The 18,080-nt window shown below is 37.9% G+C and overlaps 1 protein-coding gene across 1 annotated transcript in view; it reads left to right on the top strand.

Moving 5' to 3' along the window:
• MAGT1 (magnesium transporter 1) overlaps positions 1-18,080 on the top strand; it is a 59,638-nt gene that overhangs the window by 4,495 nt on the left and 37,063 nt on the right. The window contains exons 2-3 of the mRNA XM_047844467.1: positions 5,595-5,764; positions 9,803-9,920. Of these exons, the coding sequence (XP_047700423.1) occupies positions 5,595-5,764; positions 9,803-9,920 (288 nt within the window). The remainder of the gene's footprint in view (positions 1-5,594; positions 5,765-9,802; positions 9,921-18,080) is intronic.

Raw genomic sequence — 18,080 nt, 5'->3', positions numbered from 1 at the left:
CTTTGATAAAATGATCTATGTATCTTGATCTACTTCTGGGAATCTGTAACAGAGAAATAATATGAAATATGGAAAACAATGAATGCACAAAGCATACTGAAGCCTAATAAAAATGATTATAATAATGCTAGGATGACAAATAGATCTCCCCTCTTTTCTCAGTTTTCCAAAAAATTTTATAAAATTTAAAAAGCCTATATGTTAATGCAATCCAAGTGTTCCTTAGCCAGTTACTCTTAGTCTCATTTTCCTTATCGGTAGAATGCAAAAATGCCTATTTCTATGCATATTGTGAAAATTAAATGATGAAGGCTGTAAAGTGCTTAATGCTGTACCTGGCATATAGAGGACATTAGATTAATATTAGAAAATAAGATTGTGTTCCTCTGTGGTAGTAAATTACTTTTCAGTTGATATCTTTGTGATATTTTTACGAATATTATTCAGAAAATAGAAGTACTACATATTTTGACAAGGAAGGTTATTGTTGGGAAAACTTCTACATTCTCTGACATTACTTTGAGAACTGACACATAAAATTGCCACGTGAAAAACCCCTGTGATTCTTTTTTTAATGTTTATTCATTTTTGTGAGAGAGAGAAAGAGAGCTAGTGAGCATGAGCGGGGGAGGGAGAGGGAGGCAGAGAGGGGGACAGAGGATCTGATGCAGGGCTCGAAAACATGAACCAGGAGATCATGACTTGAGCTGAAGTCAGATGCTCAACCCTTGTGATTCTTTTTTTTAATTTTTTTTTAACGTTTATTTATTTTTGAGACAGAGAGAGACAGAGCATGAACAGGGGAGGGGCAGAGAGAGAGGGAGACACAGAATGTGAAACAGGCTCCAGGCTCTGAGCTGTCAGCACAGAGCCTGACGCGGGGCTTGAACTCACGCACCGTGAGATCATGACCTGAGCCGAAGTTGGACGTTTAACCGACTGAACCACCTGGGCACCCCAACCCTTGTGATTCTTTAGAAAATAACTTATTACTAAGAACCAAAGGCCTAGTAGCAGTTGCAAAGCAAATTGAGGTACCCCCAAAAACTAAAACATCAAGAAGAGGGGACAGAGGTGTATTTTAGCCCTGTCCAGAAATTAGGTAAACTGAGAATGGAGCAGATGACATTTAAGGATCAAAAAATGCTCCATTCTCAGGGGTGCCTGGGTGGCTCAGTTGGCTAAGAATGTGACTCTTGATTTCAGCTCAGGTCATGATCTCAACATAGTGAAATGGAGCTGAGGTCGAGGCCCCCTCCCGCTGCCCATGTTGGACTCCATGCTGGGCGTGGAGCCTGCTTTAAGGTTCTCCATCTTCCTCTCCCCCTTCTCCACTTGTGTGCACACAAACACTCTCCCTCTCTCAAAAAAAAAAAAATGCTCTCTTCTCTGCTTGTTGTCTCTTTCCTTCAGTCATTATCTTCCAGATATGTTTCCAGATCTGTTCAATCTCTTAATTTAGTGATGGAGTTGGAAATGTATTCCTTAACCAGGAATTTTATTTCACTAATGTCTGAAAACTAGTGGATGATTAACAAAAAGCTGAAAATAGCAAGAAACTTTATGAATAAACCCTGATGGTCTAGAACACAGATACAATCAGATAAGCTTTGTGGGAAAGGGACGTGCATTTTAGAGGAATTCAGACTGGTGATGTTTAGCTTTATTACTTCTGAAATTCAGAAGAAATCTTAACGGCAGGATCAGATTTTAGTTTTAAATGATAATGGATTCCCGTATGCTATTTTTCATGAGAGAGATTCAGGGATAGTAGGAGAATTTGTAGTTGTTAAGACTTAGTCTAATTTACTAGAGCTAACTTAGATAAATATTATGCAAGCAGGTAGAGTGAAATGAAACTGTTGTGTCGCTGCCTTTTCTTGGCTCTCTTAATCCTTCGTAGCCCTAAAAGATTCATCATACTTGATTATTACTAACAGGATTAGAGATATTAATTGACTTCCTGTTAGTGGGATTATTTTGTGGCCATACTAATTAAAATGTTTCCAGAGAAGAGAGAGTTCAAGCTTACTTAACTTTGTTGGTAAGTATTTTAATTGTGAATAATATTGCTCCTTTTTTTGTTTTATTTGAGTAGAATATAGTGTAGTTCAAGAAGGAGGAAAATTACTTGATTGTAAAAGTCTTTCCTTATAAATTTAGTTTTTTCCATAACAACCCTGTATTTTGTGAATAAATGTATTTAATACAAATTAAAAACTGAATGGATATGTTTTCTTAAATGTTTTGTAAAACTGTTAGTGGAAAAATTATTTGCAATAGTTGTTTCCAAATCAATTGCTTTTTGTAGTTTCTGAATAATTCATTTGATAAACCACCTACTTTTCTGTACTATAGTTCTTTGTGGATCTTACCAATAACTATAAAATATTAATAAATAGAAGGGCATGAAGGGCATGAAGGGCATGGGCAACATTTTAATTCTTTACTTTTGAAGGTTATGTCTTTGGAAAATAAAGGGTATCTGGGGAATGTATAGTGGGACTTAGTGTAGATGCTGTAGAAAAACAAAATTTTTATTTCTGAGCCATAGCTTTCAGTACCCAAACAGTGGGCTGTAGACAATGGATAAAAGGTACCCTAAGGAAGAAGTTTCTTCAGTACTAGAGATTTTACACTGATCAAGAAAGCTTTCAACTCAGGGCGCCTGAGTGGCTCAGTGGTTGAGCATCTGACTCCTGATTTTGGCGCAGGTCATGATACTAGGGTCACAGGGTCAAGCCCTGCATTGGGCTCCACACTGAGCATGGAGCCTGGTTAGGATTCTCTCTCTGCCCATCTGTACCACTCACGTACTCTAGCTCAAAAATGAAAAATAAGTTACAAAATTAAAATAAAAAATGAAAGCTTTCAACTCAAATGTGAAAAGAGAAGCTCCATTATAAAACCACATACTAGAGAAGACAGAGGGCTAGTGAAAGAAGTATCTAGGACCTGTACTTTAAAAACTATAAAACATTGATGAATGAAATTGGAGATGACACAAATAAATGGAAAGATATCCCATGCTTATAGATTGGAAGAAGAAATACTGTTAAAATATCCAAACTACACAAAGAAACTACAGATTTAATGCAATTCCTATCAAAATACCAACAACATTTATCACATAACTAGAAAAAACAATCCTAAAATTTGTATGGAGCCATAAAAGACCCCAAATAGCGAGAGCAATCTTGAAAACAATAAAGGTCGAGGTATCACAATTCCAGACTTCAAGTTATACTACAAAGCTGTAGTAATCAAAACCGTATGCACTGGCACAAAAATAGACACATTGATCAATGGAACAGGATAGGAAGCCCAGAAACAAACCTATGATTATATGGTCAATTAATCTTCAACAAAGGAGGCAATGGAAAAAAAGACAGTCTCTTCAACAAAGGGTGTTGGGAAAACTGGACCTCTTCCTTGCATTATACATAATAATAAACTCGAAATGGATTAAGGACCTAAGTATGAGACCTGAAACTGTAAAAATCCTAGAAGAGAGCACAGGCGGTAAAGTCTGTAACATAGGCCATAGCAACATTTTTCTAGATGTCTTCTTTATCCATACGTCTATGGACATTAGGTTGCTTCCATATCTTGGCTGTTATAAATTATGCTATAGTAAACATAAGGGTGCATATATCTTTTTGAATTAGTGCTTTTGTTTTCTTTGTGTAAATACCCAGGAGTGGAATTACTGGATCATATGGTATTTCTGTTTTTAATTTTTTGAGAACCTCCACAGTGGTTGCACTAATTTATACTCTCATCAGTAGTGCATAAGGGTTCCTTCTCCACATCCTTGCCAACACTTGTTATTTCTTGTCTATTTGATTCTAGCTATTCTGACAGTTGTGAGGTAATATTGTGGTTTTGATTGCATTTCCCTGATGATTAGTGATGAGCATTTTTTTTCTGTTTCTGTTGGCCGTCTGTATGTCTTTGTAAAAATGTCTATTCAGATTCTCTGTCCATTTTTTTAAAAAGTGTTTCTTTATTTTGAAAGAGAATGAGCATTAACAGGGTAGGGGTGGAGAGGGAGAGAGAGAATCCCCAACAGGATCTGTGCTGTCCATGAAGAGCTTGACATGGGGCTCAGTCTCACAAACTGGGAGATCATGACCTGAGCTGAAATCAAGAGTCAGACGCTTAACTGACTGAGCCACCCAGGTGCCCATTTTTAATGAGGTAATTTGATTTTTGGTATTGGCACGATTGAATTTTGATAGTTTTTAAAATTATATTCTAGCTACTAATCCTTTGTCAAATACATGATATTAAAATATTTTTCCCCACTCTGTAGCTTGTCTTTTCATTCTCTTACCATGGTTTTTCCTAGAGAAAAAGTTTTAATTTTGATGAGGTTTATCTTTTTTTTTTCTTTTTTATGGATCGTGCTTTTTGGTTTTAGGTCTAAGAACTCTTTACCCCATGATCCTAAATGTTCTCTCCTATTTTTTTTTCCTAAAAAAGTCTTTTTTCAGTAAGTTCTATGCTCAACATGGGGCTTAAACTCACAACTGCGAGATCAAGAGTCAGATGCTCTACTGACTGAGCCAGCCAGGTGCCCCTTTTTTATTTTTTCCTAAAATTTTTAATTTTTTAAATGTTTATTTTTTGACAGAGAGAGAGAGAGAGAGAGAGAGAGAGAGAGAGAGAGAGCAGGAGCAGGGGAGGGGCAGAGAGAGAATGAGAGACACAGAATCTGAAGCAGGCTCCAGGCTCCAATCTGTCAGCACGGAGCCCAACGCGGGGCTTGAACTCATGAACTGCGAGATCATGACCAGAGTCAAAGTTGGACACTTAACTGACTGAGCCACCCAGGCACTCCTTCCTAAGATTTTTTATAGTTTTAATTTTTATATTTAAGCATGTGATCCAATTTAAGTTTTTTGTATAAAGTGTGAAGTTTAGTTCGAGGTTTGTGGTTTTTACTATGGATGTCCAGTTGCTCCAGCACTGTTTGCTGAAAAGGCTCTCCTTCCTTTACTGAGTTGTTTTTGCACCTTTGTGAAAAATCAGTTGGCTATACTTATTATAGGTCTATTTTTGGGTTCTTGTCTCTATGCCATTGATCTATGTATCTATTCTTTTTTATCAGTGCCACCCTGCATTGCTTACTGTAGCTATATAGTAAGCCTTAAAATCAGGTAGAGTGATTCTTCCAATTTTATTCTTTGTTTTTGAGATTGTTTTAACTACTCCAGTTTCTTTATAGGTGTGTTTTGTTTTGGTTTGGTTTTGAGAAGCAACATCTTATACAAAAAGTAGCTGGTTGGTTTAACTTCAACATTCTTTGGAATCTTTGGTAAATGAAAGGTTTTATGATTTTATATTTTATTTATTAGTAAATAATAAGTAATTCACATCAACAGTATAGTATCTTATTAAATCTCATTATGAAATAATAGAATTTTAAGAATAATTATCATAATCAGCTCCAATTAGTAGATTCTATTTTTCTGTCTTTCACATTTTCTACGTACCTCTGCTTGTTAGTCTTGGTTTTAAGTTGCTTAGTTCAAAGGAACTTCAGATGACAAGTTGAGAGCATTAACACTATGCTCCTCCCTTTTTTTTAGATGGTGTTATCAGAAAAGGTTAGTCAACTGATGGAGTGGACCAATAAAAGACCCGTAATAAGAATGAATGGAGACAAGTTTCGTCGCCTTGTTAAAGCCCCACCAAGAAACTACTCTGTTATTGTCATGTTCACTGCTCTCCAACTTCACAGACAGTGTGTTGTGTGCAAGTATGAACTTTCAACTATACTTTAAAATTAAATAACATAAGATTTTAACCATTTCTCAATCCCAGAAGAACCAAATTGGTTCAGTGGGTACATAAACAATTAATGTCTGTATCTTACTTAGGATGTCTGTAGTAACACATAATACTACTGCCCTTTTACGGTATTTCTTAGTTTCCCACATTAGTGGGGGGAACAAAAAACAAGGATAAAGTATTCTGGTAGCCATGATAGGACTAACGTAAAAGTTGAATAATCGTCTTGTAAATTGGTGTCACTTATACAAATGTATGCTAGTAGCATTGATGTAGTATTTTATCATTTGTTAAGTGCTTTCAATTTCATACTCTTATTTTATACAACAACCCCAGAAGGTAAGTAAAGCAAGTATTCTCTCATTTATGAAGAAACAAGTTCCAACATTTTTAACTGGTTTACCCAAAAGTAGAGATAATTATTAATGCAATAATGGTAGCTATATCCAAATTTGGAATTACAAGAGAACATTTTTAGAAAATAAAGATGTATGATTTAGAGATGTTTTCTTTTTTCTAGATTATTTTGTTGTGATTATAAACTGTGGAAATGGTGACTAATCTCAGTTAAACTTTCATCAAACAATGGTGTATTGATTTTATTTTCCTGTTTCTGAATGATCTTAGGAACAAAGATTGATATTTCTTTAAACAAAAGGACTTTAAACAAAAGGACTATATTTCTTTAAACAAAAGTAAAAATAGTGGGTACTGAAAAATAGAACAGCTTTAGCTTTTTGGTGTTTTTTTTTTTAACTTATATTTGAGATCAGTGTGTGTGGTCTGGGAATTCACTTTAAATGAAATGACAAAGCTACCCTGTGAAGAACTAATTTAATAAAATCTTGAAGGCTTTCCAAATTCTGACAACCTGGGCCTATGTGAAGGAATAGACAATTTTTTTTTTTTTTAGAATATACATTATGCTACCCCAAGACTTTTATCTTTTCTTAAAGGTTTTTCTCCCTAGAGTTAAGAGATAGTCAAGGTAATTGGTCCCGTAGTACTTATATTTGAAGAGATGTTATGAATAAACATAAAATCTAAAATCACTCCTTTTTTTTAATTTCTTTTACTTTTAAATGTACATCCAAATTAGTTAGCATATAGTGCAGCAATGTTTCAGGAGTAGATTCCTTAGTGCCCCTTACGCATTTAGCCCATCCCCCCTCCCACAACCCCTCCAGTAACCCTCTGTTTGTTCTCCATATTTATTAGTCTCTTATGCTTTGTCCTCCCTGTTTTTACATTATTTTTGTTTCCCTTCCCTTATGTTCATCTGTTGTGTGTCTTAAAGTCCTCATATGAGTGAAGTCATAAGATTTTTGCCTTTCTCTGACTAATTTCACTTAGCATAATACCCTCCAGTTCCATCCACGTAGTTGCAAATGGCAAGATTTCATTCTTTTTGATTGCCAAGTAATACTCCATTGTATATATATACCACGTCTTCTTTATCCATTCATCCATTGATGGACATTTGGGCTCTTTCCATACTTTGGCTATTGTTGATAGTGCTGCTATAAACATGGGGGTGCATGTGTCCCTTGGAAACAGCACACCTGTATCCCTTGGATAAAATGCCTAGTAGTGCAACTAGGGTAGTTCTATTTTTAGTTTTTTGAGGAACCTCCATACTGTTTTCCAGAGGGGCTGCACCAGCTTGCATTCCCACCAACAATGCAAAAGAGATCCTGTTTATCCACATCCTTGCCAACATCTGTTGTTGCCTGAGTTGTTAATGTTAGCCATTCTGACAGGTGTAAGGTGGTATCTCATTTGTATTTCCCTGATGATGAGTGAAGTTGAGCATCTTTTCATGTGTCGGTTGGCCATCTGGATGTCTTCTTTGGAGAAAATTTTTTTTTAACATTTATTCATTTTTGAGAGTGAGAGACAGAGCATGAGCAGGGGAGGGGCAGAGAGAGAGGGAGACACAGAATTGGAAGCAGGCTCCAGGCTCTGACCTGTCCGCACAAAGCCCGACTCAGGGCTCAAACTCATGGATCGTGAGATCATGACCTGAGCTGAAGTTGGACACTCAACTGACTGAGCCACCCAGGCGGCCCTCTTTTTTAAAAATTTTTAAATGTTTTTTATTTATTTTTGAGAGAGAGAGAGACAGTGTGAACATGAGAGGGGCAGAGAGAGGGAGACACAGAATCTGAATTAGGCGTTAGGCTCTGAGCTGTCAGCACAGAGCCCAATGCAGGACTTGAACCCATGAATCGCGAGATCATGACGTGAGCCGAAGTCAGATGCCCAACCGACTGAGCCACCCAGGTGCCCCTAAAATCACTTTTTTTCCTTTATGTTTACTTATTTTAGAGGGAGAGAGACCAAGTGTGAGTGGGGGAGGGGCAGAGAGAAAGGGAGACAGAATCCAAAGCAGGCTCCAGGCTCCGAACTGTCAGTGCAGAGCCCGACGCGGGGCTCAAACTCACGAACTGCGAGATCATGACCTGAGCTGAAGTCAGATGCTCAACTGGCTGAGCCGCCCAGGCGTCCCCTAAAATCACTCTTAGTTCAATAATTTACTCAGCAATCAAGAGTATATAAAAAATCAGGAAACAAACACAAACTCCTTCATAATTCTGTATTAAATGCAAATTAATGACAAGTGTTTATTAGTATCTTACTTTCTATAGTACCAAATTTAATATTAGCTCACATTTTCCTAAACTCATTCAAAAAATAAAAGTTAACAGCAATGTGTATAATACTATATATTTGGTGCTATCAGGATGAGAAGTGTAAGATGCCTATCCTTATAATACGGCTAGGGAAATGAATTCCACACGTGAAAATTTAGCTGACAATATAAGGCAATTTATAATTAAGTAGCAAATGGATTATGTACATAATAAATACTACAAGATTTCAGGAAGGACTTAAAATAGGAAGATTGGGATTGGCCTGAAGAAGAAAGGATTTGTATTAAGGCTAGACAGATGGATCAGATTTAGATAGAAGTAGGAAATTTTGGTTACAAATAAAAATGTGTGCAAGGGTACAGAGATAGTGGTAAATAAAGTGCTGGAATTAAGAAATCCTGTTTTAGATTGATTAGTAGTAAGGCTACATAAAAGCTAGATGCCTTATTAGGACTAGATGATAAAGAACCTTGAATGACCAGTGAAAGCTTAGAGACTGTTCTAAGGTAGTAGAAAAGCAATAGTGGTTTCTGAGAAGAGTAGGAGTTTCAGGAAAGTAGTAACTTAGGAAGACTGATGTATATTGCAGTGTAAGAAGAAGGATTGGAGGAGAAACTAGAATCAGTATTTTAATATTCTAATGTCCAATATTAAGGATCTGACTTTAGCTGGTGCCAATGAAAGTTAATTAGAAGGGATGGAGTAAAAGATAATTGCAAATGAAGAATGATCAGATCTTGGAAACTGAAAACATTTGGGCAATAAGGGAAAAGTCAAATGTGACTTGAGGTTTCACTTAATCTCAATTCCCTAGATTCTTCTTATCTTTCACCCTAATAATTCCTATGACTGTATTTTTATTTACTAACTAGCATGTTACACATTAGATTTATAAAATGGATTACTACTATAGCCTTCTTTCTCTGGAAATACTTAAACCTTGTCTTTAAACACTTAAGTAATTTAGAGTATTAAAAAAGCTGTTGTACACTTAGCTGTATTTTTCCAGTGACTACTTAAAGAGCTTTGAAATAAGAAACAGGCACAAAATATGAAGCTGAGTTGAGTAACTACTTTCTGTTGAAATACCTAGCACTTAGGATAAGCCTTCTCTCATGGCAAAACAGTGCAATTTTTTCCAAGGTGTTTGTCCTAACCCTGTCAGCAGAGCCTACTGCTCTCTCTCTCTCTCTCTCTCTTCCTTCCTTTCCTCCCCTCTCTTTCTCTCTTAAAAATATTTCCCCCCTTTGGAAAAACTGCTATGGCTTCTTTGGCTCTGTTTTACTGCTGACAAACTAGATTGCTTTTAAAAATGTTTTATGTTTTATCTTCACAAATCTGCTTGTTTCTAGGCAAGCTGATGAAGAATTTCAGATCCTGGCAAACTCCTGGCGATACTCCAGTGCATTTACCAACAGGATATTTTTTGCTATGGTAGATTTTGATGAAGGCTCTGATGTATTTCAAATGGTAAGATCTTTGGCTTATTTTATTAAGTAGGGATAAACTAACTATAGATAAAGTAGAATATCTTTTTCAATGGTCACAAGAATTCTTATTTATATATTCTTTATTATCTAAGTACAATGGATATACAATGTCATATTGCTTTCAGGTGTACAACATAGTGATTTCACAATTCCATCCATTACTCAGTGCTCAGCATGATAAGGGTATTCACCATCCATCACCACACAATGTTATTACAATATTTTGACTATATACCCTGTGCTCTACTTTTCATTTCTGTGACTTATTTGTTTTATAACCGAAAGTTTGTTCCTCTTAATCTCCTTCACCTATTGCCCATCCTCCCTTCCCTCTGGCAACTACCAGTTTGTTATCTGTATTTCTTTGTAAAAACAATATTTTTAATGTTTATTTTTGAGAGAAAGAAAGTGCAAGTGAGGGAGGGGCAGAAAGAGAGAGACACAGAATCTGAAGCAGACTCCAGGCTCTGAGCTGTCAGCACAAGGCCAACATGGGGCTCTAACCCATGAACTACAAGGTCATGACCTGAGCTAAAGTCAGACACTTAACTGACTGAGCCACCCAAGCGCCCCTGTTCTCTGTATTTCTAAGTCTGTTTCTGTTTGTTTGTTGGTGTGTTTTTTAGATTCCACATATAAGTGGGGCGCCTGGGTGGCTCAGTCGGTTAAGCGGCCGACTTCAGCTCAGGTCATGATCTCGCAGTCCGTGAGTTTGAGCCCCACGTCGGGCTCTGTGCTGACAGCTCAGAGCCTGGAGCCTGTTTCGGATTCTGTGTCTCCCTCTCTCTGACCTTCCCCCGTTCATGCTTTGTCTCTCTCTGTCTCAAAAATAAATAAACGTTAAAAAAAATTTTTAGATTCCACATATAAGTGAAATCATGTGGTATTTATCCTTCTCTGACTTATTTCACTTAGCGTAATACCCTCTAGTTCCACCCATGTTACCACAAATGGCAAAATTTCATTCTTTTTCATGGCTGAGTAATAGTTCGGCGCGCGCGCACACGCGTATATACATGTCATCTTTTATATCCATTCATCTATCGATGGACATGTGGGTTGCTTCTATATCTTGGCTATTATGAATATCTCTGCAATAAATAGGAATGCATATATCTTTTCTTTTTTTTTTTAAAAAATTTTTTTTTTATCTTTTCTTTTTTTTTTAATTTAACTTTATTTTTTATTTTTTAAAATTTACATCCAAATTAGTATATAGTGAAGCAATGATTTCAGGAGTAGATTCCTTAATGCCCCTTACCCATTTAGCTCATCCCCCCTCCCATAACCCCTCCAGCAACCCTCAGTTTGTTCTCCATATTTATGAGTCTCTTTTGTTTTGTCCCCATCCCTGTTTTTATATAATTTTTGTTTCCCTTCCCTTATGTTCATCTGTTTTGTCTCTTAAAATCCTCATATGAGTGAAGTCATATGATTTTTGTCTTTCTCTAATTTCACTTAGCATAATACCCTCCAGTTCCATCCACGTAGTTGCAAATGGCAAGATTTCATTCTTTTTGATTGCTGAGTAATACTCCATTGTATGTATGTATGTGTATATATATATATATATATATATATATATATATGCACCACATTTTCTTTATCCATTCATCCATCGATGGACATTTGGGCTCTTTCCATACTTTGGCTATTGTTCATAGTGCTGCTATAAACATGGGGGTGCATGTGTCCCTTGGAAACAGCACACCTGTATCCCTTGGATAAATGCCTAGTAGTGCAATTGCTGGGTCGTAGGGTAGTTCCATTTTTAGTTTTTGAGGAACCTCCATACTGTTTTCCAGAATGGCTGCACCAGCTTGCATTCCCACCAACAATGCAAAAGAGATCCTGTTTATCCACATCCTCGCCAACATCTGTTGTTGCCTGAGTTATTAATGTTAGCCATGCTGACAGGTGTAAGGTGGTATCTCATTGTGGTTTTGATTTGTATTTCCCTGATGATGAGTGATGTTGAGCATTTTTTCATGTGTCGGTTGGCCACATGGATGTCTTCTTTGGAGGAGTGTCTATTCATGTGTTTTGCCCATTTATTCACTGGATTCTTTGTTTTTTGGGTGTTGAGTTTGATAAGTTCTTTGTAGATTTTGGATACTAACCCTTTATCTGATATGTCGTGCGAAAATATCTTCTCCCATTCTGTCGGTTGCCTTTCAGTTTTGCTGATTGTTTCCTTCGCTGTGCAGAAGCTTTTTATTTTGAGGAGGTCCCAGTAGTTCATTTTTATAGGAACGCATATATCTTTTCTAATGTTTTCATTTTCTTTGGGTAAATAGTAGTGTAATTCTTGGGTCATGTGAGATTTCCAATATTAATTTTTTGAGGCACCTGCATACTGTTTTCCATAGTGTTGCACAAATTTACATGTCCACGCCAACAGTGCACAAGGGTTCCCTTGTCTTCACATCTTTGTCAACACTTGTTATTTCTTGTCTTTTTGATTCAAGCCATTCTGACAGGTGTGAGTCAATATCTCATTCTGGTTTTGATTTGTATTTCTGTGATGATTAGTGATATGGAGCATCTTTTCATATGTCTATTGGCCACCCATATGTCTTCTTTGGAAAAATGTCTATTCAGTTTCTCTGCCCATTTTTTAATTGGATTATTTGGGGGTTTTTTGGTGTTGAGTTATCGAAGTTCTTTATATATTTTGGATATTATCCCTTTGTTAGATATGTGATTTGCAAATATCTTCTATTCAGTTAGGTTGCCTTTTTGTTTTGTTGATGATTTCTTTCCCTATGCAAAAGCTTTTTATTTTGGTATAGTCCCAATAGTTTATTTTTTATTTAATTTCCTTTGCCTGAGGATACATATGTATAAATATGTTGCTATGGCCAATGTCCAGGAGATTACTGTATGTGTTTTCTTTTAGATTTGTGGTTTCATGTCTCACATTTAGGTTGTAGGACTGCTTTTGTGGTGTCCCAAAGATTTTGGACTGTTATTTTTCTCTTTTCATTGTCTCCATGTATTCTTTAATTTTCTTTTTGATTTATTTGTTGACCCATTGGTTGTTTTAGGCCCCATGCATTTGTGTTTTTTATGGGTTTTTTTTCTTGTAATTGATTTCTAGTTTCATTGCATTGTGATTGAAAAGATGCCTGATATGATTCCAATCTTCTTAAATTTTGAGGCTTGTTTTATAACCTAATTTATGATCTTTTGAGGCGAATGTTCCACGTGCACTTGAAAAAAATGTGTATTCAGCTGGGTTTTTTGGATAGAGTGTCCCATATGTATCTGTTAGGTCTGTCTGGTCTAATGTGTCATTCAAAACCACAATTTTTTTTATTGATTTTATGTCTCGACGATCTACCCATTGATGTCAGTGGGATGTTAAAGTCTCCTACTATTATTGCATTATTGTCAATGTCTCTCTTTATATGTTAATATTTGCCTCATTTATTTCAGTGCTCCTATGTTGGGTGTGTATTTATAATAGTTATATTGTATTGTTAAATTTATCCTTTTATCATTATGTAATGCCCTTCTTTGTCTCTTGCTACAGTCTTCTGTTTTAAGTCTGTTTTCTCCGATATAAGTGTACCTGGCTATTTTTCCTGCCTTCATTTTCATGGAATACATTTTCCATTCCTTCACTTTCAGTTTGTGTGTTTCTTTAGGTCTGAAATGAAACTTTCGTAGGCAGCACATAGATTGTTCTTGTTTTTTATCCATTCGGTCACCATATTTTTTTGAGAGAGAGAGAAAGAGCACAAGAGAGCACACACAAATGGGGGAGGGGAAGAGAGGGAGAGAGAAAGAGAGAATCTTAAACAGTCTCCACATCCAGCACAGAGCCCAAAGGCGGGGCTTAATCTCACAATCCTGAGATCATGACCTCAGCCAAAATCAAGAGTCAGACACTTGGATGCCTTGGGTGGCTCAGTCGGTTAAGCGTCTGACTTCAGCTCAGGTCATGATCTCTCTGATGGTTTAAGGGTTTGAGACCCACATTGGGCTCTGTGCTGACAGCTCAGAGCCTGGAGCCTGCTTCAGATTCTATGTCTCCCCCTCTCTCTGCCCCTCCTCTGCTCACGCTCTCTTTCTCAAAAATAAGTAAACATTAAAAAAAAAACTTAAAGAGTCAGATGCTTAACCAGCTGAGCCACCCAGGTGCTCCATGATATGTTTTTTGATTAGAGCATTTAGTTCAGTTAGAGTAGTTACTGATAGGTATGTACTTAGTGCCATTTTGTTATTTTTTTTCTGGTTGTTTTTGTAGGTCTTCTCTGATCTATATTTTCTTCTTCCCTTGTGGTGTGATGGATTTGTCTAGTGTTGTGGGTGGATTATGACATTCTATGTTACCTTGTTTTTTTTTTTTTTGTTTTTTTTTTTTTCAACGTTTATTTATTTTTGGGACAGAGAGAGACAGAGCATGAACGGGGGAGGGGCAGAGAGAGAGGGAGACACAGAATCAGAAACAAGCTCCAGGCTCTGAGCCATCAGCCCAGAGCCCGACGCGGGGCTCGAACTCACAGACCGCGAGATCGTGACCTGGCTGAAGTCGGACGCTTAACCGACTGCGCCACCCAGGCGCCCTATGTTACCTTGTTTTTAAGATTTTGTATATCCCTTGACTAATTTTTGTAGATATAATTGATTTTACTTCTTTTGTGTTTTAACTTCCATGCTGGCTTTATAAGTGATTAATCTAATGCCTTTACTGCATTTTTGCTTTCATCATTGAAATTTCCTCATTTCATAATTTTCTTCTAGTTATGGCCTTTTTCCACTTAAAGAATGCCCCTTTATGATCTCACTATTGGTGAGTTTGAGCCCCACATTGGGCTGTGCTGTCAATGCAGAGCCTCCTTGGGATTCTTTCTCTGTCCCTCTCTCTCTGCCCCTCCCCTGCTCTCTCTCTCTCTCTCTCAAAATAAATAAACTTTCTTTTTTTTTAACGTTTATTTATTTTTGAGACAGAGAGACAGAGCATGAACGGGGGAGGGCCAGAGAGAGAGGGAGACACAGAATCTGAAACAGGCTCCAGGCTCTGAGCTGTCAGCACAGAGCCTGATGCGGGGCTGGAACTCACGGACTGCAAGATCATGACCTGAGCCAAAATCGGATGCCCAACTGACTGAGCCATCCAGGCGCCCCAAAATAAATAAACTTTTAAAAAATAAAATAAAGAATACCCTTATCATTTACTCTAAGTTTGGTTTAGTGGTGATGAACTTCTGTAACTTTTTTTTTTTGTCTCAGAAAGTCTTTATCTGCTCTTCAATTCTGTTGATAACCTTACCTGGTAGAGTATTTTTGGTTGCTCGGTTTTTTTCTTTCAGCACTTAGAATATATCATGCCACTCTCCCTTCTGGTCTGCAAAGTCTCTGCTGAAAAACTCAGCTGGTAGCCTTACTGGGCTTCCCTCGTATGTAACTGTTTTCTCTTGCTGCTTTTAAATTTCTCTATTATTAATTTCTGCCATTTTAGTTATATGTTTTTGTGTAGACCTACTTGGATTCATCTTGTTTTGGGTTTTCTGTGCTGTCTGGACCTGGATGTCAGTTTCCTTCCCCATATTAGAGAAGTTTTCAGCTATTTTTTATTCAAATAATTTTTTCTTCCCCCTTCTTTCTGTCTTCTTCTTCTGGGATCCCTGTAATGCAAACATTATTATGCTTGATGATGTCATAGAGGTCCATTAAGCTGTTCTCTTTTTAAAAAATATTTTATTTTTAAGTAAAACAACGTGGCACTTGAACTCTTGACCCTGAGATCAAGGGTTGCATGCTCTTGCAACTGAGCCAGCCAGGTACCCCAAGCTGTTCTCTTTTTTTTATTATTCTTTTATCTTTCTGCTATTCAGCTTTGTTGCTTTATATTATCCTGTCTTCCAGATTGCTGATCCATTCTTCTGTGTCTCCCAGTCTGCTGTTTATTCCCTCTAATGCATTTTTTAATTCAGTTATTGTGTTCTTTACCTCTGTCTGGTTCTTTTGGATAGTTTTTATCTCTTTTTTGAAGTTCTCTCTGAGTTCATCCACCTTCTTTTCAAGTCCAGTGAGTACTTTTATTTATTTATTTTTGAATATAATTTATTGTCAAATTGGCTTACATCCAATACCCAGTGCTCATTCCAATAGGTGCTCTCCTCAATGCCCATCACCCATTTTCTCCTGCTCCCCACCTCCCCACCCACCCTTAGTTTGTTCTCTGTATTTAATAGTCTCTTGTGGTTTGCCTTCCTCCCTCTCTGTTTGTATCTATTTTTTCCCTTTCCCTTCCCCCATGGTCTTCTGTTCAGTTTCTCAAGATCCACATATGAGTAAAAACATATGATATCTGTCCTTCTCTGACTGACTTATTTCACTTAGCATAATACCTTCCAGTTCCATCCATGTTACTGCAAATGGCATGATTTCATTCTTTCTCATTGCCAAGTAGTATTCCATTGAATATATAAACCACATCTTCTTTATCCATTCATCAGTTGATGGATATTTAGGCTTCTTCCATAATTTGGCTATTGTTGAAAGCGCTGCTATAAACATTGGGGTACACATGCCCCCATGTATCACCACCAGTGAGTACTTTTATGACCATTGCTTTTAACTCTTTATCGGGCATATTGCTTATGCCCATTTTGTTTAGCTCTTTTTCTGTGATTTTGGCTTGTTCTTTTATTTGGGACACATTCCTCTGTCTCCTCATTTTGTCTATTTCTGTGTTTGTTTCTTTGTGGTCATGTAGGTCACCTACATCTTCTGGTCTTTTTTTTTTTTCCTGGTCTTGAAAGTAGTGGCCTTGTATAGGAGAGGCCTCATGGTGCCCTGTAGTACAGTTACCCTGTACACCAGAACCAAGTGCTCCCTATATGAGCTACATGTGCCCTCCTGTTGTGGATGAGCTGTGATTACTGTGGGCATGCTGGTGGGCAGGGCTGGCCCTCACCCCAACTGGTTTCAATAACCAATTCACCTATTGCAAGTGCAATAGACAGGGTTTGCTTCCTACACTGTTGAGAGGCCCTGCTGCAGCCCTCATGGGCTTGTTGGTGGGTGGGTCTGGCCCTAAACCTGGTTGTTTACAGCTAGGTGCTGTGATAGCTACAGATGCAGGGAAGGGTAGTGCTGGTGCTGGCTGTCTGTGCAGTCAGCTAAGAGGCCCACCTTTAGGAACTGCAGGCATGCTGTTGTATGTGGTTATCTCCTCCCCACCCCAGGGCAGAATTCATTTTGGAAGGGTGCTAGTTCCAACTGAAGCTGCCTCCCAAGTGTGGTGGGGCAGAAGCCACTTTGCAGGGGCACCTGCCAAGGTGTGTGTGTTAAGTGGGGCAGGTCTAAAGAGGAATGCCAGAGCCAGACATGTGGCACTAACAAGGTAGATGGAGAGTGTGTGAACTGGCTTCCACAAGTGTCTGAATCTGTAGGCTAGGGGTGGGCAAGATAAAAATGGTACCCACTAGCACTTTTGTTCCCAGAGAAGTCTGCAGATCCCTGCCCCTCCAACACATGTCCTAAAATTGGTGAGTAAATTTCCTTCACATATACGCCAGGTACTTTTCAAACTGCTGCTTCTGTATTCAGGCTAAGTCATTTAGTGTGCTGATTCTTTGAACGTAGGGATTCGTTCTCTTTTTCCTATTTCCTTCTTGCTCTCCCGGAGTTAAGCCCCACTTCTTTTCTTTTCTTTTTTTTTATAACTTTTTTTTAATGTTTATTTATTTTTGAGATAGAGACACAGAGTGTGAGCAGGGGAGGGTCAGAAAGAGAGGGAAACACAGAATCCGAAGCAGGCTTCAGGTTCTGAGCTGTCAGCACAGAGCCCGACGTGGGGCTCGAACCCACAAACTGTGAGATCATGACCTGAGCCAAAGTCAGCTGCCAACCAACTGAGCCACCCAGGCGCCCCTTAGCCCCACTTATTTACAAAGCAAGATGTAGGCCTTCAGGGCCAGGGGTCCCTGGTGTGGGATCTGATTAATTGCCTTGCTCCTCTGTGCTTGTGATGTCCCTTGTATTTGTGGTCATTTGTACTGGGGGTTTGGTTTCCAACCACATCTCCATTCCTCCTACCCTTTTTGATGTGGTCTATCTACAGCTAGCCGTGGAAGATCTTTTCTGCCAGTATTCAGGTCATTTTCAGAATTAGTTTGCAATACAT

This window comes from Prionailurus viverrinus, chromosome X (assembly GCF_022837055.1).
Source record: "Prionailurus viverrinus isolate Anna chromosome X, UM_Priviv_1.0, whole genome shotgun sequence".
Taxonomy (NCBI): Eukaryota; Metazoa; Chordata; class Mammalia; order Carnivora; family Felidae; genus Prionailurus; species Prionailurus viverrinus.
Note: the sequence above shows the minus strand (reverse complement) of the source record. Positions and strands in the feature narration are given on the sequence as shown.